This window comes from Nerophis ophidion, unplaced genomic scaffold (genome assembly GCF_033978795.1).
Source record: "Nerophis ophidion isolate RoL-2023_Sa unplaced genomic scaffold, RoL_Noph_v1.0 HiC_scaffold_38, whole genome shotgun sequence".
In the NCBI taxonomy this organism is placed as follows: domain Eukaryota; kingdom Metazoa; phylum Chordata; class Actinopteri; order Syngnathiformes; family Syngnathidae; genus Nerophis; species Nerophis ophidion.
The window spans coordinates 425360-450406 of record NW_026906960.1 but is presented as its reverse complement, the minus strand read 5'-3'; the positions used below and the strand labels follow the sequence as shown (position 1 = coordinate 450406).

Genomic DNA, 25047 nt, shown 5'->3' with positions numbered 1-25047 from the left:
GTGTGATGTAAGAAGACACAGTTCCACTGCTCATCGTGATTATATTATATATTCCAAATGTATTTTTCCTGTTATTAATCAAACATTAAGTTAGTAAAGATGTGAGAGTAAGAAGTCAACAAACCTGTTCTGTGTAACACAACTTGAGGTTTCTTGAAAACAGCGTCCAGTAGTTGATTGTAATCCTCTTTTGTTCTAGAAAGTTCCGCCTGGTATTCTGCTATCGTTCTTTCTAACACTACAAATATTTCTTCAACAGCAGCAGTTAGTCGCTGATCCACCAACGCTCTCAACATTTGTAATGTAGACATTTTCACACAATCACAACACTTTACTCTCACACTTGATCTCTACTTAGCGATGTGTTGATAACTTCTGTGTCTTCTATTAGCAGCTAGCAAGCTAAGCTAACTAGCGATCTAAGCTAACTAACAAGCAAAGATAGCAGGAGAAGCGGCACAGTGCTTCTAGCGCAACACACCATATTTCATGCTAACTGGGAAGAAGCCCAACATTTCAAAAATGTGGGTGTTTGGCTCGGAGTGTTACGCATACACTCACAGTCACAAGAAACTTGAACCAAGGTGTGAGAAAGGAGTATTTGTGGGCTATAGTAAAATTAGTCCAGCATACTTGGTCTATGATCCACAGTCAAGAAAAGTGTCAAAACACAGACTGGTAAAATTCACCAAAAAGAACACTGCAGAAAAAGACACACAAACAAATGCATATGACTTGGACATCCCAGATTGCGAAAGCAATGAAACCAAACTACCTGACACTGTGTCAGAAAAATCAGGGAGCTTCGAAAGTCAAACTGTACCACAAAATGATGTTGACAACCAAACACAAACTCTGGAAGTAGAGGAAGAGGTGGTGTTAGATGATGCCACAACTAACATAGAGACTAGGATAGAACAAAGAGGTCGTTACCCAAAGAGAGAGAGAATTGTTCCTCCAAAATACTTAGAGGAATATGTAACAAATATTGATGATACCAATGAAAGCCATGACATTATTGATCACTGTTGCAGGGCAGTGTGTGGAGTCCCACAGACGTATAAAGACACCCTGATGTCATCAGAGGCAGCCAGCTGGGAAAAAGCCATGAAAGACGAATTGGCATCTCTCAAAGAAAATGACACATTTGAACTAACAACATTACCAAAAGGGAAAAATGCAATAGGCGGAAAGTGGGTTTATGCCCTCAAAGAAAACACAGAGAAAGGACAGCTTTTCAAAGCTAGATATGTTGCCAAAGGATACAGTCAAACTGAAGGTATAGATTATCAAGAAACATTTGCACCAACTGCAGACATTACTTCTGTGCGTGCATTGATGCAAATAGCTGTTCAAAATGACCTCACCGTCCACCAGATGGATGTGAAAACGGCATATTTACATGCCCCCATTGATGAAGAGATATACCTAGATCAACCAGAAGGTTTTCAGAAAACATCGGACACAGGTGAAAAACTGGTATTTAGGTTGAAGAAATCAATCTATGGCCTAAAACAATCAGGAAGAAATTGGTACAAACTACTAAATGACTATTTAGAACAAAACAATTTCAAAAGAAACCTATCTGATCATTGTGTCTACCGAAAACAAACAGAAAATGAAACAGTCATTGTCATCATCTGGGTGGACGACCTGATCATTGCTGCAAGTAGCAAAGAAGCACTTGAGCAATTCAAAAACATAATGAAAGCCAAATTCAACATGAAAGACATCGGTAAGATGTCTTATTTCCTGGGTATTCATTTTGAACAGAAACAGAATGAAATCAAGATGGATCAAAAGATGTACATACAAACGATGCTTGAAAGGTTTGGCATGTCAGAATGCAAACCTAGAAGCACTCCTGAACAGAAAGTAGAACTGAACAAAAATCCAGTTAATAGACAGAGGTCAGACATATTGATGTCAAATATCATTTCATTCGTGAGGCACTCACTGAAGGGAACATTTAATTGGTCTACTGTCCTACAGAAGACATTGTTGCAGACATCTTAACCAAGAGTCAAGATTGACAAATTCAAATTATTTTTTTTTTGGAAACTAATGTGTTTCACTGTTTCATGGTCATGAGATCAAGGGGGGGTGTTGAGTAAATGTGATCTCATTGTAATTAATGCTGTTTCTGTGTATCAAGAGAGAGGCTTGCTGTTGTTGTTTTGCGCCTCCAACAGGTTATATACGGTAGTGCAGGCTCGCCTGTGTTATCATCACGTGATCTCTTCCGGTTCACTTCGCGCGAGAGAATATGAGAGACTCACAGAAAGAAGCGCGATGAAGTTGTGTTCTATTTTCCACAGTTACCGATGTTTTGTTTCCCGGTGCTGTGAGGCATTGTACTGAACCATCCTTAAAATAAACCATCATCTTTCTTTTATATTCAACTTGAGTATTCATTGAAGATGAGTGAAGAAAGAAGAAACCCAACAATGGCCATAAGATGTAAGTGCACTTTTTGTCCTGGTGTAGAACAATAGTGTTGATACATGAGAGGTCTAGTCTTACACATATCAGAGAACACCTCTCAACTCTTTGAAAGTTTGCCAATGAAATATGACAGCACTGCAGTGAGCTCTTTTGCATAAGCAGCTGCTTCTGGAAGACATCAGGTATTGTATGTGTGATGTTGGTAGATGATGATGTACTGTAAGTGTGGCATCCAACTTGCCCTCTGCACTCCCACTCTGTAAATACGGATTATGTTATATTTATTAGAAGATGATTATTATTATAATCATCTGACTGACACACACACTCTAATGTTAGTCCTGTAAAAACTAAACAAGTTGCAGTGTTTCTGCTAGGATTTGATTTTAACACTAAGTTTAAAAGTAAATAAAGTAGCTCTGCTACAGTACGTGTCGCTTTCACCGATAGCGTCCAGTAACAGTGGTTTTCAACCACTGTGCCGCGGCACACTAGTGTACCGTGAGATACAGCCGGAAATAGTCTAATTTCACCTATTTGGGGTAAAAATGTTTTTTTGCAAAGCAATAATTATAGTCTGCAAATGATGTGTTGTTGTTGAGTGTCTGTGCTGTCTAGAGCTCGGCAGAGTAACCGTAAAATACTCTTCCATATCAGTAGGTGGCAGCCGGTAGCTAATTGCTTTGTAGATGTCAGAAACAGCGGGAGGCAGCGTGAAGGTAAAATTGTGTCTAATGCTTAAACCAAAAATAAACAAAAGGTGAGTATCCCTAAGAAAAGGCATTGAAGCTTTGGGAAGGCTATGCAGAACCAAACTAAAAATTAACAGGCAACAAAGTCAACAAAAACAGAATGCTGGACGACAGCAAAGACTTACTGTGGAGCAAAGACGGCGTCCACAATGTACATCCCAACATGACATGACAAACAACAATGTCCCCAAACAGAAGGATAAAAACAACTGAAATAGTCCTGATTGCTAAAACAAAGTAGATGCGGGAAATATCGCTCAAAGGAAGACATGAAACTGCTAAGAATAAAAAGAGAAAAGGACACCAAAATAAGAGCGCCAGACCAGAACTAAAACACTACAGACAGGAAAACCGCAATAAACTCCAAATAAGTCAGGGTGTGATGTGACAGGTGGTGACAGTACACCTACTTTGAGACAAGAGCTATAGTCATGCACGATTGGTTATGCTGTAAAGTCGTATCCAACAATTGCGACAACGACTTTTTACTGTCAAATGAGTTTAGTTTTTTTAATGATTTCTGTTGGTGGTGTGCCTCCAGATTTTTTCAATGCAAAAAATGTGCCTTGGCTCAAAAAAAGGTTGAAAATCACTGCAGTAACAAGACACTATAGGCAACACTTAAGAAAGTGTAACTAGAAGAATGTTTGACGGACCAACGTTAGTAATAACAATAATAATAATGGATTAGATTTTATATAGCACTTTTCTACTATTAGATACTCAAAGCGCTCACAGAGAAGTGAGAACCCATCACTCATTCACACCTGGTGGTGGTAAGCTACATTTGTTGCCCTGGGGTAGACTGACGGAAGCGAGGCTGCCAGTTTGCGCCTAAGGCCCCTCCCACCACCACCTATCATTCATCATTCATTCATTCACCAGTGTGAGCGGCACCAGAGACAAGGGTGAAGTGTCATGCCAAAGGAAACAACGACAGCGAACCTGCAACCTGCAACCCTCAGGTCTTTGGCACGGCCTCTCTACCCACTACGCCATGACATGACATGTTCATTTTGGCTGCTGGTGGCAGGAGCTCTGTGCTCTTGTGTCATCCTTTTGGGTTCTGGATGTTTCCTTCTTGTTTTCATGCCTTTTGGTTGGGGACCCTTTGGGACTGTGTGACAAGGGGTGACTCTTTGGTGACTTCTGCGAAGCTTTTTTGTGAACTTCTGGATCTGCCTCCTTGGAGCGTTTTGGCCATGGAGACCAGCTGCTGGGTCTCTGCCACACCAGAGTCTGTTTGGAGAGACTGGAGGAGATGCGGATGAAGAGACAGGACTGCGGAGCTGTCACTGAGAGCCGGGACGGACAAGCTTCACAGTGTCTTGGCTGAATGAGCAGGTATCGGACACCTCGGTCTCCTTGGACGTATCCACGCTCATCCATGCAGAGTGGACACTGGCCAGGAGTTGGTGGGCGGCCGACGGTGGAGTTGGCTCTCTTGGTTGCTTTGTTGGGTCTGCTCCTGTCTATGGCCATGTTCCCCCCAACCCAGCAGACGATGGCGTGGAACACTGCAGAGGTCACCACAGTCTATATGTTTTGTTTTGTATTTTTGATGATTTACTTTTGTGGCTGTGTGCAGAAGTAACTGGTTGCATCAGCTCCGCTCTTTTAATGTCTTTAAAGGGGAACATTATCAAAATTTCAGAAGGGTTGAAACAAAAAAAAATCAGTTCCCAGTAGCTTATTTTATTTTTCGAAGTTTTTTTCAAAATTTTACCCGTCCTGGAATATCCCTAAAAAAAGCTTTAAAGGGGAACCTTATCACCAAACCTATGCAAGCGTCAATATATACCTTGCAGTTGCAGAAAAAAGACCATGTATTTTTTCAACCGATTTCCGAACTCTAAATGGGTGAATTTTGGCAAATTAAACGCCTTTCTTTTTATCGCTCTTTTAGCGATGACGTCAGAATGTGACGTCATCGAGGTAACACACCCGCCATATTAATTTTCACATTACAAACACAGGGTCTCAGCTCTGTTATTTTCCGTTTTTTCAACTATTTTTTGGAACCTTGGAGACATCATGCCTCATCAGTGTGTTGTCGGAGGGTGTAACAACACTAACAGGGAGGGATTCAAGTTGCACCACTGGCAAGAAATCTGCCGCCAGACCCCCATTGAATGTACCAAAGTGTCTGCACATTTGACCGGCGATGCTAAGACAGACATGGCACAGAGATGTATGGACAAACTGCAGATGAATTTGCAACGATAGTCGACGAAATCACAAAGGTGAGTTTTGTTGATGTCGTTGACCTATGTGCTAATCAGACATATTTGGTCAAGGCATGACTGCCAGCTAATCGATGCTAACATGCTACGCTAATCGATGCTAACATGCTATTTACGCTAGCTGTATGTACATTTGAAAATAGATACCCACATTTAATGTGAAACAAACACTTACCAATCGACGGATTTAAGTTGCTCCAGTGTCACAAGATGCGAAAGTCCTGATCGTTTGGTCCGCACATTTTACCGGCGATGCTAATAAGGCAGCCATGATATGGGCCACTTCATTAGGTACACCCATACTATGGCCGAATAGCGTCAATAGCTATTCGCTCAATAGCTTCAATTTCTTCTTCAATTTCGTTTTCGCTATCTGCCTCCATACTCCGACTATCTGTTTCAATACATGCGTAATCTGTTGAATCGCTTAAGCCGCTGAAATCCGAGTCTGAATCCGAGCTAATGTCACTATATCTTGCTGTGGTAACCACCATGTTGTTTGTATTGGCAGCCCTGTATGACGTCACAGGGAAATGGATAGTGGTTTCTAAGATAGCGAGAATAAGGCAATTTAAAGCTTTACTTAGGGATATTCCGGGACCGGTAAAATTTAGAAAAAAACTTCAAAAAATACAACAAGCCACTGGGAACTGATTTTTATTGTTTTTAACCCTTTTGAAATTGTGATAATGTTCCCCTTTAAAGTGCTTGATTTTCCCTATTTGCTTAAGCCACTGTCCATTTCCCTGTGACGTCACATAGTGATTCCAATACAAACAACGTGGCGGTTACCACAGCAAGATGTAGCGACATTAGCTCGGATTCAGACTCGGATTTCAGCGGCTTAAGTGATTCAACTGATTACGCATGTATTGAAACAGATGGTTGGAGTATGGAGGCAGATAGCGAAAACGATATTGAAGAAGAAACCGAAGCTATTGGATAAGCTATTGACGCTATTCGGCCATGCATACTATGTTAGCATCGCCGGTAAAATGTGCAGACCAACCGATCAGGACTTTCGCATTGGCACTGGATCAACTTAAATCCGTCGATTGGTAAGTGTTTGTTTAGCATTAAATGTGGGTGGAAGGAAACGCTGGATGTAAATATAGTTTAAATGTACATACAGGTAGCCTAAATAGCATGTTAGCATTGATTAGCTGGCAGTCATGCCGCGACCAAATATCTCTGATTAGCACATAAGTCAATAACATCAACAAAACTCACCTTTGTGATTTCGTTGACTTTATCGTTGGGAATGCATCTGCTTTGAGTGTCGCATGATATCCACACATTCTTGCCATCTCTGTCGTAGCATCGCCGGTAAAAACCAAACGAGGGACTTCCGCATCTCTTGATACTGGAGCAACTTAAATCCGTCGATTGGTAAGAGACCTAAATAGCATGTTAGCATCGATTAGCATACCGTGCTAATCGATGCACATTCTATGTAAATCAACTTGAATCCGTCCCTGATTGTGTTGTTACCCCCTCCGACAACACACCGACGAGGCATGATGTCTCCAAGGTACCGGAAAACAGTCGAAAAAATGGAAAATAACAGAGCTGATTTGACTCGATGCGTGTAATGTGGTAGGGAAAAATGGCGTTGAGTACCGATGTAACGTCATGTTCTGACGTCGTCGCTCCGAGAGGGATAAACAGAAAGGCATTTAATTCGCCAAAATTCACCCATTTAGAGTTCGGAAATCGGTAAAAAAAATACATGGTCTTTTTTCTGCAACATCAAGGTATATCCGTGCAGTATTTATCGGTACTGCATGTAATTTGTGGAACTAAAAAAGTGGGAAAAAAAGGCTTTTTATATAGCATTCCTATTACAGAACACCTCCAACATGATGTTCTGTAACAGCAGGGAAGTCTTTTATCAGCAGCTGTTTATTTGAAGTCTTAAAGAAGTCAACTATGTGTGCAGTGCAAGGTGAAATGCAGTTATGTCATCTTCTTGTCAATAACACACACATCAAACTTTTGTTGCTTCCTTATTTGTCATTATTCAAAGCTGATTGTAATGTGTAGCAGCGGCAGCTGAACTCAATGTGACAACGTGTCATAGTTACCTCAGTCAGCTGGAATTAAAAATACAAATAGTTGTGTCTTTAATCCAAAATTTTCACGGTCCTCATGGACGACATAATTAGGAACCAGTATTAATTTAAAAAATGGTACTTGGTGTACATCTCTTATCTTCACTACTAAACCTTTGAAATATGCTGACATATGTGCTGCTAAGGTAAATAAACAGTAGCCATATTGAATGTTTGCCTTCATTTGACCACGTGAGGTAAGGAGGACGGCCTCTAGGTCACATGGTTACACCCCAGCAATTACACTGTTGATGATTGATGAGCATTCATATTTAAATGGTGGTGTTAAAAAGCAAATATATCTCCCATCTTTAGTGATAAATGTGTCCCCCGGATGAACATGTGTCACAAACATTGTATTAGATGATATGTGGATGTTGTGCTTACTTGGACTGTGATGAAGCTGTGAGGACTCAGGTGGTTTGTCTTCATGCTCTTCAGTCTTCAAAGAGACAACAGTCAGTGGAAACTTGCTGACATCAGCCTCCTCCTGCCCTACAGGACACTCTCCCTCCCCTTCCGCATTAAAATAGGGGGGCTGTGGATCCTCCTAGTTCCCTTTAAAATGTGAGGGCTGTGGATACTCTAAAGTGAAACTGTCCCCCTGCAGATGAGGGAGACATTCTTCTTGGTGTCCAATCAGCTGATGGATGTCTACAGGACACAAACAAAACACATTTTAACTCCTAGATGCTAAATATTAAATCCTAGATGAAGTAATGGGCTGTAGCTATTGAACATTTTATTAATCAAGTGTTCTACGGGAAAAGTTTCCGATTAATTGAGTAACTGGATGAAACATAGTGTTGCTTGTTTAAAGACAAATTTGAGCGACTATAAGACACTTCACTTAATAATGAACAGTCAATTGGTTTGAGATGGAAGGAGATCAAGATGTCATCTTTAGATCAGGCTTTGTTTTTTCGACAATCACTGGAACATTAATGGCTGCATCAACGAACACCGACATGAAGGAAATAGCAGGTCAGAATAGCTTTTACACAAATATATAACTTGCCAAACCTGCCAGCTAGCAGGCTAGGTTTACAGCATCAGTAACCATGGTAACTGACTCTGACTTTGTCTTACCGCTCTTATTTTTGGAGGTAAAACTCTCGAGCTTTACATACTCAGGACTTTGCACTTAACCTGCTCTCTGGAATATTCCCCCGGTGACTGTGTGAGATTTGTGTAAACATGTTGATACACATTGTTACAAACATCAACCTCTCATAAATATTGTGTGTCTGACAATGTCTCCTTCTTATCAACAATGTAAAACAATCAGTGCATCATCCTCACATGACAATTCATCTTCCTGTAGACAATCTATTTAAGAATAGTGTTAATAATAAATATAAAGTTAGTAAAGATGTGAGAGTAAGAAGTAAACAAACCTGTTCTGTGTAACACAACTTGATGTTTTTCATGTTGTCGCTCCTTCTCCTCTTTTGTTGGACAAAGTTCCTCCTCGTACTCTGCTGTGGTTCTTTGGCACATTTTCACACAATCACAACACTTTACACTCACACTTGATCTTTACTTAGAGATGTGTTTTGATCACTTCCGCCTCTCTTTGTTAGCAGCTAACAAGCTAAGCTAACTAGCAGGCTAAGCTAGCTCGAGAAGCATCAAAGTGCGCTCAGACTAATATAACCGGATGCAAACAGTTATTAACGATGTTTACCCTATTTACTAGTGTAATAAAGGACATATATGTGTACATGGAGGCACAGATTAAGAACACTGAACTGTGACGACTGCAATAACGTCTTCACCGTCAGACGCCATCTTGCTTTATCCTCGCCGTGTTTAGTTCGCGCGCAGTGTTGTCAGATCTCGCGAGAGAACCATCTAGGCAGCTCCCTCTTCCAGATCTCGCAAGAGAAACAAGTAAGCAGCTCTTTTCCAAATCTCGCGAGAGGAATAAGTACAACCAGCTTTCCAACCCCGGTAAAACTATTTTGTTATATACTATTTACTTATTGTGAAAATAAAAGTAAACTTTTCCATTTCAAATTTTCAAAACAAAGACATAAAACTTATTTCTGTAAAAATATTCAAATATTTAACAATGTATTGAAACAACAGTAGCATAACGAAAAAAAAAAAAAGAAAAAAAAAGAAATATTACACTCATATTATTTTTGTCTTTGATGTTAATCGTTTTTATAATGTATTTTAGAATGTGGGAGGTTTTCATGTTCTTTTTAAATTTCCTTTACTTATATATATATATGTATAATGTATATACATATATATATATATATATATATATATATATATATATATATATATATATATATATATATATATATATATATACATATGTATGTATATATACATATGTATGTATATATATATATATATATATATATATATATATATATATATATATATATATATATATACAGACATAAATACATCCATCCATCCCATTTCTACCGCTTATTCCCACATAAATATATATATAGATATATATATATATATATATATTTATATATATATAGATATATATCTGCGTGTGTGTAATGACAGAATTAAAAAAAAAATATTTGGTTTACATTTTCCTAGTAAACAAAACAGTTTGACAGCATTCTCCAGTGGAACATTCTGGAGAAACATCCTGGATAATTTTGGATCGAAGTGAGTTACAAAGGTCAACTTTTTGAATGATTTCACTTTATTTGTGATGATTTATGTCTTATGCTCAGTCCATTTTTTTCCAAATTAATTTGAGGGAAGTTTTCACGCCTGCTGCCACCTAGTGGTTTGTATTGTCAGTTTCCCTCTTTTGGTGCAGTTGACCTTGTTCTTACATTTCTCCTCCCTCGAGAGTTCCTGTGTTGCCCTTGTGGGCGGAGTTGTGGGACGTGCACAGCTGCTTCCAATCGACCCTGGTGCTTAAGCAGCACCTTGACAGCTGGATGGCACTCGGTGAATCCGCTCCACGCCAGTTGATTCCATGCTTTGAGTATTTTGCCACCTTGGCCATTCCCGGTGCCATCCATCTTGGTGTTGTTTTGTATTGTGCACGTCTTGTAACTCCAAACCAAGTTGACTTTATTTGTGTATAGAAGTAGCTTTTGTTCTTTTTTCCACGATGCACATTTTGTCTTCTCTTTTTCGCACTGTCGCTTTTTGTTACCTCCTGTTTGGATTGTTTTAGTGAGTAGATTTCCGCAGAAAAAGAAGTGTTTTACTCAGCGTCCTGCACATCCTTGGGTTCCTCTTTACTGTGTTGAACAGCACTCTGACAGAAGGAGTTTCTCCAAAACGCAACACCCTTTGGCGGACAAGTTTGTGATTAAAGGCTATACATACGAAATGAAAGGGACAAGTGGTAGAAAAAAATGGATGGATGTACAATAGAGCTCTGTGTGATGATGTACATTATTGACTTTTACCTAACATTTCTAACTTTCCCATGCTTTCTAAAATTGATCATGGTTAACAGATTTTAAAAAAGGGGGGGAAAAATACTTTAAAAAACAATGGTCATGTGTAGTTTTTTAATAAGAAATCTACATTATCAAAAACTAAATTATCCTTCATAACCTTCAACATTTGTTGCCATTTTCTCTAATCTACATATTGCATAAAGGGAACATACATATAAAACAATATTCATATTACAAAAGTGAGTAATACAAATTAATTTAAAAAATGGATTATTGAGACCCAACAAATGATTCATAAAGTCACACATTTTAAAAGTAAATGATCTTGTATAAAAGACAACTGCTGAAATGATGTATAAAGTAAATAATAATATGCTTCCAGAAGTGGTCCAGAAGATGTTTCAGATGCGAATCAGTAAATATGAACTAAGAGGGATTTATGTGTACTCAAAAGCAAAGGTATGAACACATGTAAAACAAATATGTACATCATATAAAGGAGTTCATCTATAACATCATTAATAATTAAAAATGATTTCTGAATATATCTATACACGAGTATTTCTAACAGGATTTGTCCTGTTTATTCTCACCTTTGCAGTCAAAGTGTTGTGTTCATTTTTAAATAAAAGTACACCATGTTGTATATTAAACATGTACTTGACTGAAAATAGCAATTAACTGATATATCAAATCTATTAATGTTAGCATCTATGTGCTGGTGTTGTTAGAAGGTCAAAGTTAAAGTTTTGACAGTTTATTTCAAATCCTGCAGTTTCATTTGCTGCTGCTGTTCTCACCAGCACACTTGTGTTTCTTACACTGGTACTTAGAAGACAATCTTTCACCACACACACTGCAACTCAACACTTTCTCGCCTGGGTGTCTTCTCATGTGTCTTTTCAAATACGTAGTTTGTATAAAACTTTTACAACATACTGAACATGTGTAAGGTTTTTCTCCAGTGTGTGTACTCATGTGTGTTTTTAAATAGTGCCTTCAAGTAAAATCTTTACCACAGATTGAACATAAAAAAGGTCTTTCTCCATTGTGTGTTCCCATGTGTTCTTTTAAGGTATGATTTGTTATGAAACTTTTACCACATTCTGAGCAGGAAAAAGGTTTTTCTCCAGTGTGTATTCTCATGTGTACTTTCAAATTGATCCTTAGAGTAAAATATTTACCACATTCTGAGCAGGAAAAAGGTTTTTCTCCAGTGTGTGTTCTCATGTGTCTTTTCAAAGAGTGCCTTCGAGTAAAACCTTTACCACAGATTGAGCATGAAAAGGCTTTTTCTCCAGTGTGTGTTCTCATGTGTCTTTTCAAATAACTGGATATTTAAAGGTTTTGTGAGAGTGAGAAGATGTGAAGTGAGTGTTGTCAGTGTGACATGTCTTATCATCTTTAGAGTCTTCATCATCAGTGTCAGGAGAGTGTGACGTTGTGTCCTCACTATCTGATAGTGGAGCTAAGAGCTTGTCTGCTTGTGATCCTCCACAGTGGTCTCCATCAGCTTCTGTTGTCATGTGTTGTGTTGAGCTGCTGCTTGGAGGCTCCCCCCCTCCCCTCTCCTCACTTTCACCTTTCACCTCATCATCTTCACTCTTCACAATCACATGGAACTCCTCCAACCATTCTTGACTGATGCGGTGTTCCTCCCCTTCCTCTTTAATGTGAGGACTCAGTGGGTCCACTGATTTCTCTTTAAAAAGGGGTGTCAGTGGGTCCTCCTCTTCCTTTTTAAAATGGGGAATCAGTGTGTATTCCTCTTCCATCTTAATGTGGGAGGGCTGTGTTTCCTCCGTCTGCATCCTGAAGCTCCACTTCTGTTGCTGAGGGTGAAGATGTTCTTCACAGACGTCTGCAAGACAAACACAGCATCTCTGCTCAGTCACACAATGCATTCACTACTTTGACATGCACTTAGGAAAAACAAGTTATCGTATGAACTGTCTTGAAATCTCAGTGACACACAAACACGCTGCTCTTTACAACATTTTTCACAGGAAAAGAAACAAAAACCAGGACGACAGGAGTTTTTACTATGGATGGACAATATGGTTTAAAAAGGATTTTGCGATGTATTACTTCATATAGAATTACTTATAGAACAATTTTAAAACAGACCCATTGCCTCCTTGCTTGGCACTCAGCATCAAAAGTTGGGGGTTAAATCACCAAAAGATTCCCGAGTGCGGCCTCCGCTGCCCTCACCTCCCAGGGGGTGAACTTGGGGATGGGTCAAATGCAGAGGATCATTTCACCACACCTAGTGTGTGACTACCATTGGGAACTTAACTTTAACTTACATAGGGACTGTGAATGACTCCAAAAAGTGCAGTTCCCCTTGAAATGAGAAAAACAAGATATCATGTGAAGTGAAGTGAATTATATTTATGTAGCACTTTTCTCTAGTGATTCAAAGCGCTTTATATAGTGAAACCCAATATCTAAGTTACATTTAAACCAATGTGGGTGGCACTGGGAGCAGGTGGGTAAAGTGTCTTGCCCAAGGACACAATGGCAGTGACTAGGATGGCAGAAGCTGGGATCGAACCAGGAACCCTCAAGTTGCTGGCACGGCCACTCTACCAACCGAGCTATACCGCCCCAAGTAACAAAAACAGAATATATCAATAACAAAATGCCTCATAGCAAATGTAATGAATTCATCTTAATACTGTCCTTTTTGAGGCTTTACCTTTTAAAGGGCAAAGTCCTCTCAGGATATTTTGTCCTAATGACTGTCTGGTTCAAGTGAGGAGACTATAATTTAGAAAAAAAAAAATATTTACAAATGGACAACAATAAGTCAATAATTTTTACAGGTAGCTAAAGTTGGGATATAATTAATATAATGAAGGATGAAGTGATTAAGAAATGTTTAATGTAGATAAGAATAGGCCGTGCAACTAATCATATGTCCTGAGTTCCAGTTGAAAGTGGGTGCAAGTTCATGCCCACGCACACACACTCTTATCGCCCACATTCTTCACACTGTTTACGTGGCTTCTTGGCCGAGGTCTGAAGGACAACACCAGATATGAAGTCAGAGTCCAGGGAGAAAAAAAGCACCAGTCAATGTCGCACAGAAGGAACCTTCCTGGTGTTACCTGACGGCACGACCACTGAGCTGCGACACCACTACAAAGGCTCCTCCGTGCTCGTGCTCGTACCACCTGGCTTGGTAGCCTCGTACCCGCCTACCAAGCCAAAGACTTAGGTCCAATGATGAAACAGGGCGTAACTGCTGCTGATTGGACCGACACGCAAATACCACATTTTCAAAACTCCCCGTTGTCAATTAAAAACATAGTTATGGGCTGCACTTTGGACACACCTGCTGTAAGCTACAAGGAGCGAGCAGCTACACAACAGCTAAGCTAAAACAGCACTTTTAAGCATATCGAAAAATTATAGTTGCTTAATACGGACACACAGTCTCCAAAACAGAAGTCTGATAGCAAGTATCCAGTAACAAACGTGTCCGCATCATTCAACATTCTGAGCCATGAGCTTGACTTCATGAATTATTGTGGCCACCAGGTGTTGGGAAAGATCAAATAAAACAATTGCAAAAGCATCCATCACAAGGTTAGTGTTTTTTATATATTTGTGTCAATATGTAGAAGCATCCTCAGCCTTCCCGGGAAGGTCCATTCAGGTGTACTGGAGAGGAGTTTATGCCGCATAGTCGAACCTCGAATTCAGGAGGAACAGTGTGGTTTTGGTCCTGGTCGTGGAACTGTGGACCAGGTCTATACTCTGGGCAGGGTTCTTGAGGGTGCATGGGAGGTTGCCCAACCAGTCTACATGTGCTTTGTGGACTTGGAGAAGGCATTCAACCGTGTCCCTCGGGAAGTCCTGTGGGGAGTGCTCAGAGAGTATGGGGTATCGGACTGTCTGATTGTGGCGGTCCACTTCCTGTACGATCAGTGTCAGAACTTGGTCCGCATTGCCGGCAGTAAGTCGGACACTTTTCCAGTGAGGGTTGGACTCCGCCAAAGCGCCGATTCTGTTCAAAACTTTTATAGACAGAATTTCTAGGCGGAGTCAAGGAGTTGAGGGGATCCGGTTTGGTGGCTGCAGGATTAAGTCTCTTCATCTGGCTAGCAAATTTAGCACTAACTGGATCGGTTTGCAGCCGAGTGTGAAGCGACTGGAATGAGAATCAGCACCTCCAAGTCCGATTCCAAGGTTCTCATACAGAAAAGGTTGGGGTGCCATCTCCGGGTTGGGGAGGAGACCCTGCCCCAAGTGGGGGAGTTCAAGTACCTCAGAGTCTTATTCACAAGCGAGGGAAGAGTGGATCGTGAGATCGACAGGCGGATCGGTGCGGCGTCTTCAGTAATGTGGACGCTGTATCGATCCGTTGTGGTGAAGAAGGAGCTGAGCCGGAAGGCAAAGCTCTCAGTTTACCGGTCGATCTACGTTCCCATCCTCACCTATGGTCATGAGCTTTGGGTTATGACCGAAAGGATAAGATCACGGGTACAAGCGGCCCAAATGAGTTTCCTCTGCCGGGTGGCGGAGTTCTCCCTTAGAGATAGGGTGAGAAGCTCTGCCATCCGGGAGGAGCTCAAAGTAAAGCCACTGCTCCTCCACAACGAGAAGTGCCAGATAAGGTGGTTTGGGCATTTGGTCAGGATGCCACCCGAACGCCTCACTAGGGAGGTGTTTCGGGCATGTCCGACCGACAGGAGGCCACGGGAAGACCCAGGACACGTTGGGTAGACTATGTCTGCCGGTTGCCCTGGGAACGCTTCGGTATCCCCCGCGAAGAGCTGGATGAAGTGGCTGGGGAAAGGAAAGACTGGTGTTTCCTTGCTTAGGCTGCTGCCCCCGCGAACCGACCTCAGATAAGCAGAAGAAGATGGATGGAAGAATGGATGTGTAACACAACTTGATGTTTCTTGAAAACAGCGTCCAGTAGTTGATGTTGTTGCTCCTTCTCCTCTTTTGTTGGACAAAGTTCCTCCTTGTACTCTGCTGTAGTTTTTTTTTCTCTAACATCACAAATATTTCTTCAATGGCAGCAGTTAGTCGCTGATTCACCAACACTCACATCATTTGTAATGTAGACATGTTCACACAATAAAAACACTTTACACTTACATTGGATCTCTGCTTTGATGTCTCGATCACTTCCGCCTCTCTTTGTTAGCAGCTAACAAGCTAAGCTAACCACGTCAAAGTGCACTCAGACTAATGTATCCGCATACAAACAATTAATAACGACGTTTACTGACACGACACACATGTGCACATGTACGTTGTAATTAAGACCTAGAAACCATAATAACCAAAACAACGTAATCTCCGCCAGACGCCATCTTGTTTTGTTTTTCCTCCTGTGTGACGTCATCGAGGTGTTCTCAACCGCGGAATAAATGTTGGCCAAACACGTGTTTCACTGGGACAATAGTAGGTGGTGCACATTTCCTTCAAACATGTGTTTCACTGGGACAATAGTGAGTGGTGCACACTTCCTTCAAACACGTGTTTCACTGGGACAATAGTGAGTGGTGCACATTTCCTTCAAACACGTGTTTCACTGGGACAATAGTGAGTGGTGCACACTTCCTTCAAACACGTGTTTCACTGGGACAATAGTGAGTGGTACACACTTCCTTCAAACACGTGTTTCACTGGGACAATAGTGAGTGGTGCACACTTCCTTCAAACACGTGTTTCACTGGGACAATAGTGAGTGGTGCACATTTCCTTCAAACATGTGTTTCACTGGGACAATAGTGAGTGGTGCACACTTCCTTCAAACACGTGTTTCACTGGGACAATAGTGAGTGGTGCACACTTCCTTCAAACACGTGTTTCACTGGGACAATAGTGAGTGGTGCACACTTCCTTCAAACACGTGTTTAACTGGGACAATAGTGAGTGGTGCACACTTCCTTCAAACACGTGTTTCACTGGGACAATAGTGAGTGGTGCACACTTCCTTCAAACACGTGTTTCACTGGGACAATAGTGAGTGGTGCACACTTCCTTCAAAAACGTGTTTCACTGGGACAATAGTGAGTGGTGCACACTTCCTTCAAACACGTGTTTCACTGGGACAATAGTGAGTGGTGCACACTTCCTTCAAAAACGTGTTTCACTGGGACAATAGTGAGTGGTGCACACTTCCTTCAAACACGTGTTTCACTGGGACAATAGTGAGTGGTGCACACTTCCTTCAAACACGTGTTTCACTGGGACAATAGTGAGTGGTGCACACTTCCTTCAAACACGTGTTTCACTGGGACAATAGTGAGTGGTGCACACTTCCTTCAAACACGTGTTTCACTGGGACAATAGTGAGTGGTGCACACTTCCTTCGCCCGGCCACAGAAGACAAAAAAGAGTTGCTGGTGTAACAATAGGAAGAATATATTCTACTCCTCTCTTGTACACGCGGCTTATGAGGTAATATACATGATATATTTTCATATTATTTATCTTATTTACCTCATATGTTATTCGAAGCTAACGTGCTAGCTTTAGCCCGCTAGCAGGCCTTTGTAGCAAATGCGAGCGTTTTTTTTTGAGGAGTGTATTTTATATGTTCTCTATGAGAATTATATTGACTTATTTAATACTTTAACTGTTTTTTGTTGTATATTACAGTCACGCTTAACATCATTAAATATTTGTTATTAGAAAGAAACGAACGTCTCGTAATTTAAGTCTGGAATAAGTCACATGGTATAATAATAATAATAATAATAATACATTTTATTTGGTATAGCGCTTTTCAGTGTACTCAAAGATGTTTTACAGGATGAAACATTATATTACAGTGTAATATAATGTATTATTGCAGTGGTCTGCTTTATGTTGGTGTAAACTTAATTAGCAATAAATACAAATGATGTTTGCACGCACTTCTATTACCTTGATAACATCCATCCATCCATTTCTACCGGGGGGGACAGGGGGTGTTGGAGCCTATCTCAGCTGCATTGGGTGGACGTATCATGGAAATTAAATCAATTGATGTTTGTTATTACGAATACACTATTTGCACAATTGTAAGTGATTAATGCTTATTCAGTCAGACTAAAATATTTAATTAAATAAATGTTGAATATTAAAAATAGCTTTAATATACTGCACATAAAATGAATTTGCATCAATATTTTGTTTGTAGTCGAATCATGAGGTACCCAAATATTCTAAAAATATGTTTATGTTTATAAATTCGTATATGTGTATATATATATATATATATATATATATATATATATGTATGTATATATATATATATATATATATATATATATATATATATATATATATATATATATATATATATATATATATATATATACTCACTGGCACTTGTTCCACGTGCTTCGCTGCACTTCTGTTTGTTTTCTGTTGGGTTAAAAATGTTGCTTTCGCAGAAGAAAGTTAAAGTAGCAATGATTGTCACACACACACTAGGTGTGGTGAAATGTGTCCTCTGCATTTGACCCATCCCCTTGATCACCCCCTGAGAGGTGAGGGGAGCAGTGGGCAGCAGCGGTGCCGCGCCTGGGAATCATTTATGGTGATTTAACCCCCAATTCCAACCCTTGATGCTGAGTGCCAAGCAGGTAGGTAATGGAGAACAAGGAGAGGATATTGTGCGTAAAAGTAAAGCCAACCGACCACAGCTCTGTAGTCCTGGTCACCGTTGACGTGAGGTGGGACTATTTTGGAGGTGCACGTCAAGGTTGGCTGGTAGGTTGGTAGTGGGAGGAGCCAGTTGGCGTCACTTGATGCTGCAGCACAATGACACTTTTATACGTGCAGACTGACTTCATGCAGTCATGACGGTATTAAAATCCCAGCAGGAGGTTTTCTGTAAGTTGTTACTTTTTGATAAATGACACAATTCATAATAATCAATAACTGATGATTATTCCATGTGTAGAAGAACATCACCACAGAGTGGAGTCAGTTCACTTGGAAAATATTATATTTGATAGATTAAAAAATATTTGACACATCTGAGCTGAAGTTTGTTTGTGTTGTCTTGCGGACGTCCAACAGATGAACGCTCGTCAAGAAGAACGTCCCCTTCAGCAGCAGGAGGATCCACAGCCCCCCCACATTAAAGAGGAAGAGGAGGAAGTGTGGATCAGTCAGGAGGGAGAGTGTCCTGTAGGGCAGGAGGAGGCTGATGTTAGCAAGTTTCCACTGACTGTTGTCTCTGTGAAGACTGAAGAGCATGAAGACAAACCACCTGAGTCCTCACAGCTTCATCACAGTCCAAGTAAGCACAACATCCACATATCATCTAATACAATGTTTGTGACACATGTTCATCCGGGGGACACATTTATCACTAAAGATGGAGATATACCGTATTTTCCACACTATAAGGCGCACCGGATTATAAGGTGCACCTTCAATGATTGGCCTATTTTAAAACTTTGTTCATAAATAAAGCACACCGCATTATAAGGTGCATAGAATAGATGGAACAGTAAAGTTAAAGTTAAAGTAGCAATGATTGTCACACACAAACGAGGTGTGGGAAAATTATTCTCTGCATTTGACTCATCACCCTTGATCACGCCCTGGGAGGTGAGGGGAGCAGTGGGCAGCAGTGGTGCCGCGCCCGGAAATCATTTTTGGTGATTTAACCCCCAATTCCAACCCTTGATGCTGAGTGCCAAGCAGGGAGGTAATGATTCCCATTTTTATATTCTATAGTATGAGTCAGCCGGGGTTTGAACTCACAACCTATCAATCTCAGGGCGGACACTCTAACCACTAGGCCACTGAGTAGAGGCTGGGGTCACGTTATGCATCCTTTACATCAGGGGTGTCAAACGTAAAGCCCGCGGGCCGGATCAGGTCCTCAAACAGGTTTTATCCGGCCCGCGGGATGAGGTGGCTAAGTATGAAAATGAGTCAAAATGTTTGAATGAAAGAAACTGCTGTTCTAAATGTGTCCACTAGATGTCGCAATAGCAATTTTGTGTATTTTTGTAGATGATGCTACATATCTAAAAACACAAAAAACACACATGATTTTATTGCACCGGTAGACAAAAATGATCAAAGTACATAAATAGCATCCTGTAATTTGATTTTAATATTTTTTTTTTATCTTGATGGATGGAACATTAACACCAACGAGTTGATTGATGAACCTTATCACATAATTTAATCAGAAAGTATAGATAACAACAAATAAAGATAGAATACTATCAACAGCAACATATAAATGTAAAAAAAAAAGAAAAAAATTCAGAATGTGCTTGTTCTATTTTCGAAAAAAAGAAAACAATCCGAAGTTGTCTTTATTTTTAAGTTATTGTGCCGTGATTTTACCAGTCCAGCCCACTTGGGAGTAGATTTCTCTCCATATGGCCCCCCACCTAAAATGTTTGACACCCCTGCTTTGGAGGGAGCTGAGCTAAAGGGAATGTCAACAAAACAGTCAGATAGGTCAGTCAAACTTTATTAATAGATTACAAACCAGCGTTCTGACTGCTCCGTTCACTCCCAAAATGAATAAACAGCTGTTTTATTATTTTCCCCGATTCAATAAACAGGTAAAAAACAGTCTGATACTGTTACGGTAAATCAAAGGTTAGTGCAATCACAATATAGTAACACTGGAAATAGTGCAAAGCAATAATATATCAATAACTCAACGTTGCTCAAACCCTAATGTCACAAAACACAAAATAAACATGTAAAACTCACTTTATTAAGTTATTCCTCATCCACTAATCCCTCTAATTCTTCTTCCTCAGTGTTCCAATCAAACAGTTGGGCGTATACAACATCCAACATGTCTCGTCAAAGTCGTCATTAAATGAGTCATTGTCGTTGCAGTTAATGTTAAATTTTCTCGCTGCTGCTCTATTCCCGTCTTCTACTGTGTGACTGATCTCCTTGAGTTTAAACTCTGCGTGGTGGGAGCCATTTTGGAGTCTTTACACACAGAAACGGCATGCCTCCCGCAGTCATGTATCCCAGCATGCACCGCGCACTTCTTCTTCTACGGGGGAAATTAAGGTTGGCGGCTGTAGAAGAAGAAGAAGCATAGAAGAAGAAGCGCACTTCTTCTTCTACGGGGCAAAATAAGGTCGGCGGCTCGAAAAGAAAAAGAAGCGCACTTCTTCTTCTACGGGGCAAAATAAGGTCGGCAGCTCGAAAAGAAAAAGAAGCGCACTTCTTCTACGGGGGAAAATGAAGTTGGCAGCTGCTTACCGTAGTTGCGAGACCTCCATCTGTCAGGTTCAAACGTTGATGACATCTATTAAACAGGACAAAAAGGCGAAGAATCAAACAGAGACAGAATTCAATTTATACTCGGATCCGAGGAGAGGCATGGCCATTGTACTGCCTGTACAAATCCTGCACCATGCTCTGCCCCAAGATCGTTCTCGTGGTTCTTTATTTGATTTTCACCCCCCTCCTTCCCACAGCTGCTTCCTCATGGAAGTGGGTCATGACCAGCATTGCCTTCGGTTCCCGAACAGATCAAAGAAAATCCCATAAAATAGATCACAGAGAGTCCCATAAAATAGATCAAAGAGGGTTCGTAAAAATACTTAAAAGAGTTTCTCTGGAAGTTGGGCAGATTCTGCTATCTGTCCGCCTGGAAGTCCAGCATTCTTCTTGGAAAGCTCCAGCCTTTTTTCTTCTCGTCAGGAACACAATGTAATACAAGGTTTTATTTGATAATTTACACAGAATTTTTCTGACATTCCCCCCTGTTTATCAAATAAATTCCCCATAATCTTCGTATCCCTAATAACTTCTTCTTGCGATTTTCAGTTATTGTTTAACTTCCCTTGAAACAAGCTATGTTTACACTCAGAATTGAACATCAATTTTTCCCTCATAATTATCAATCAATCAATCAATGTTTACTTATATAGCCCTAAATCACTAGTGTCTCAAAGGGCTGCACAAACCACAACACAAACCACTACGACATTCTCGATCAAGGAAAACTCACACTCTGTGGGACGTCGGTGACAATGATGACTATGAGAACCTTGGAGAGGACGAAAGCAATGGATGTCGAGCGGGTCTAACATGATACTGTGAAAGTTCAATCCATAATGGATCCAACACGGCCGCGAGAGTCCAGTCCAAAGCGGATCCAACACAGCAGCGAGAGTCCCGTCCACAGCGGAGCCAGCAGGAAACCATCCCAAGCGGAGGCGGATAAGCAGCGCAGATATGTCCCAAGCCGATACATAGGCAAGCGGTCCATCCTGGGTCCCGACTCTGGACGAGCGGTCCATCCTGGGTCCCGACTCTGGACAGCCAGTACGTTCCATGGCCATCGGACCAGACCCCCTCTACAAGGGAAAGTGGGACATAGGAGAAAAAGAAAAGAAACGGCAGATCAACTGGTCTAAAAAGGGAGTCTATTTAAAGGCTAAAGTATACAAATGAGTTTTAAGGTGAGACTTAAATGCTTTTACTGAGGTAGCATCTCGAACTGTTACCGGGAGGGCATTCCAGAGTACTGGAGCCCGAATTGAAAACGCTCTATAGCCCGCAGACTTTTTTGGGGTTTGGGAATCACTAATAAGCCGGAGTCCTTTGAACGCAGATTTCTTGCCGGGACATATGGTACAATACAATCGGCAAGATAGGCTGGAGCTAGACCTTGTAGTATTTTATACGTAAGTAGTAAAACCTTAAAGTCACATCTTAAGTGCACAGGAAGCCAGTGCAGGTGAGCCAGTATAGGTATATATGTATGTATATATGTATATAAAGGTATATACATTGTAGTCGTAATATAATCAAACTTTCTTGTTCTTGTCAAAAGTCTAACAGCCACATTTTGTACCAACTGTAATCTTTTAATGCTAGACATGGGGAGACCCGAAAATAATACGTTACAGTAATCGAGGCGAGACGTAACAAACGCATGGATAATGATCTCAGCGTCTTTAGTGGACAGAATGGAGCGAATTTTAGCGATATTATGGAGATGAAAGAAGACCGTTTTAGTAACGCTTTTAATGTGTGGCTCAAAGGAGAGAGTTGGGTCAAAGATAATACCCAGATTCTTTACCGTGTCGCCTTGTTTAATTGTTTGGTTGTCAAATGTTAGAGTTGTATTATTAAATAGAGTTTGGTGTCTAGCAGGACCGATAATCAGCATTTCCGTTTTTTTTGGCGTTGAGTTGCAAAAAGTTAGCGGACATCCATTGTTTAATTTCATTAAGACACGCCTCCAGCTGACTACAATCCAGCATGTTGGTCAGCTTTAGGGGCATGTAGAGTTGGGTGTCATCAGCATAACAGTGAAAGCTAACACCGTATTTGCGTATGATGTCACCTAGTGGCAGCATGTAGATGCTGAAGAGTGCAGGGCCAAGGACCGAACCCTGGGGAACTCCACACGTTACCTTAACGTAGTCCGAGGTCACATTGTTATGGGAGACGCACTGCATCCTATCAGTAAGATAAGAGTTAAACCAAGACAGGGCTAAGTCTGACATACCAATTCGTGTTTTGATATGCTCTAATAAAATATTATGATCGACGGTATGGAAAGCAGCACTAAGATCGAGGAGCAGCAACATAGATGACGCATCAGAATCCATCTTTAGCAATAGATCATTAGTAATTTTTATGAGGGCTGTCTCCGTGGAGTGATTTGCCCTGAAACCGGATTGAAAGATTTCACACAGGTTGCTAGACGCTAAGTTTTCATTTAGCTGCTCTGCAACAATTTTTTCGAGGATTTTTGAAATAAAGGGAAGGTGAGACACCAGTCGGTAGTTTACCATGAGGTCAGGATCGAGGTTAGGTCTTTTAAGGAGAGGATGAATAACCGCTTTTTTGAATGCTAGGGGAACAGTGCCCGAGGAAAGTGATAAGTTTATAATATTTAGCACTGATGGACCTAATAATACAAAGAGCTCCTTGATAAGTTTCCCAGGAAGAGGGTCAAGTAAACATGTTGTTTGTTTTATTCCATTTACACGTTGTAACAATTCCTCTAATGTTACTTCCTCAAAACGAGAGAAACTATTTTGGATATTTGCAGTATCCGCTGTATATACAATCGTGTCAGTGTTAATAGAACCCCGTTGTAGCTGGGACGCATTGTCTTTAATCTCATTTCTAATGACTTCAATTTTCTTACTAAAGAATTGCATAAAGTCATCTGCTGAGTGGGTGGAGCTACTGGAAGGGGTCCCTTGTTGGGTTAGCGATGCGGCATGGTGTAGTGGGTAGAGCGGACGTGTCAGAATCCTGAGGATTTCAGGTACGCTTCCCACCTATTACCATCCAAATCGCTGCCGTTGTGTCCTTGGGCAGGACACTTCACCCTTGCCCCCGGTGCTGCTCACACTGGTGAATGAATGATTGGTGGTGGTCGGAGGGGCCGTGGGCGCAAACTGGCAGCCACGCTTCCGTCAGTCTACCCCAGGGCAGCTGTGGCTACTGATGTAGCTTACCACCACCAGGTGTGAATGAATGATGGGTTCCCACTTCTCTGTGAGCGCTTTGAGTATCTAACAATAGAAAAGTGCGATATAAATCTAATCCATTATTATTATTATTACCGTACTAAACAAAAATTTAGGATTGTTTTCATTAAGGTGGATGAGATTCAAGTAATATTTAGCTTTAGCTAAGGTAAGCATGCTTTTATAAGTTATTAAACTATCACTCCATGCTTGATGGTGCACCTCAAGTTTAGTTGTGCGCCATTTGCGTTCCAGCTTTCTACATAATAATTTCTGAGCTCTAGTTTCTTCTGTAAACCACGGGGTAGGCTTTTTTGGAGCCTTTTTTAACTTTAGTGGTACTATGATATCAATGGTTTCACGCAGGGCGTCGTTAAAGTTGTTAGTGAGGTTATCAATAGAGCCCACATACTTTGGGAATGGTGCCATTACCGAGGGCAGTAGGTCAGTAAGAGTAGTCGTTGTGGCCGTATTAATGTTGCGGCTGCTATAGCAGTTATTATTATTATTAGTTTGCCGAACATGCGTCTGAATCTCGAACTTTATAAGGTAATGATCTGACAATAGTTTAGTATACGGGAGTATCGTAACTTTGGAAACGGTGATAACCCTGACAAGCACTAGGTCTATCGTATTACCGT

General features: G+C 40.8%; 3 protein-coding genes across 4 annotated transcripts in view; 1 reads left to right on the top strand and 2 right to left on the bottom strand.

The window, feature by feature from the left end:
* LOC133546709 (oocyte zinc finger protein XlCOF8.4-like) overlaps nt 1–380 on the bottom strand; it is a 233491-nt gene extending 233111 nt beyond the window's left edge. Inside the window, exon 1 of the mRNA XM_061892511.1 lies at nt 125–380. Within this exon, the coding sequence (XP_061748495.1) occupies nt 125–311 (187 nt within the window). The 5' untranslated portion in view covers nt 312–380. The remainder of the gene's footprint in view (nt 1–124) is intronic.
* The window catches only part of LOC133546717 (gastrula zinc finger protein XlCGF17.1-like), a 113560-nt gene extending 104202 nt beyond the window's left edge, over nt 1–9358 (bottom strand). For both annotated transcript variants that reach the window (XM_061892522.1, XM_061892518.1), the window contains exons 1-2: nt 8949–9358; nt 7939–8205 (exon numbers count right to left, since the gene is read on the bottom strand). The gene's annotated coding sequence lies outside the window, so the exon portion shown is untranslated. The remainder of the gene's footprint in view (nt 1–7938; nt 8206–8948) is intronic.
* LOC133546723 (zinc finger protein 568-like) overlaps nt 2211–25047 on the top strand; it is a 55604-nt gene continuing 32767 nt past the window's right edge. Inside the window, exons 1-2 of the mRNA XM_061892526.1 lie at nt 2211–2460; nt 18990–19212. Coding sequence (XP_061748510.1) covers nt 18990–19212 — 223 coding nt within the window. The 5' untranslated portion in view covers nt 2211–2460. The remainder of the gene's footprint in view (nt 2461–18989; nt 19213–25047) is intronic.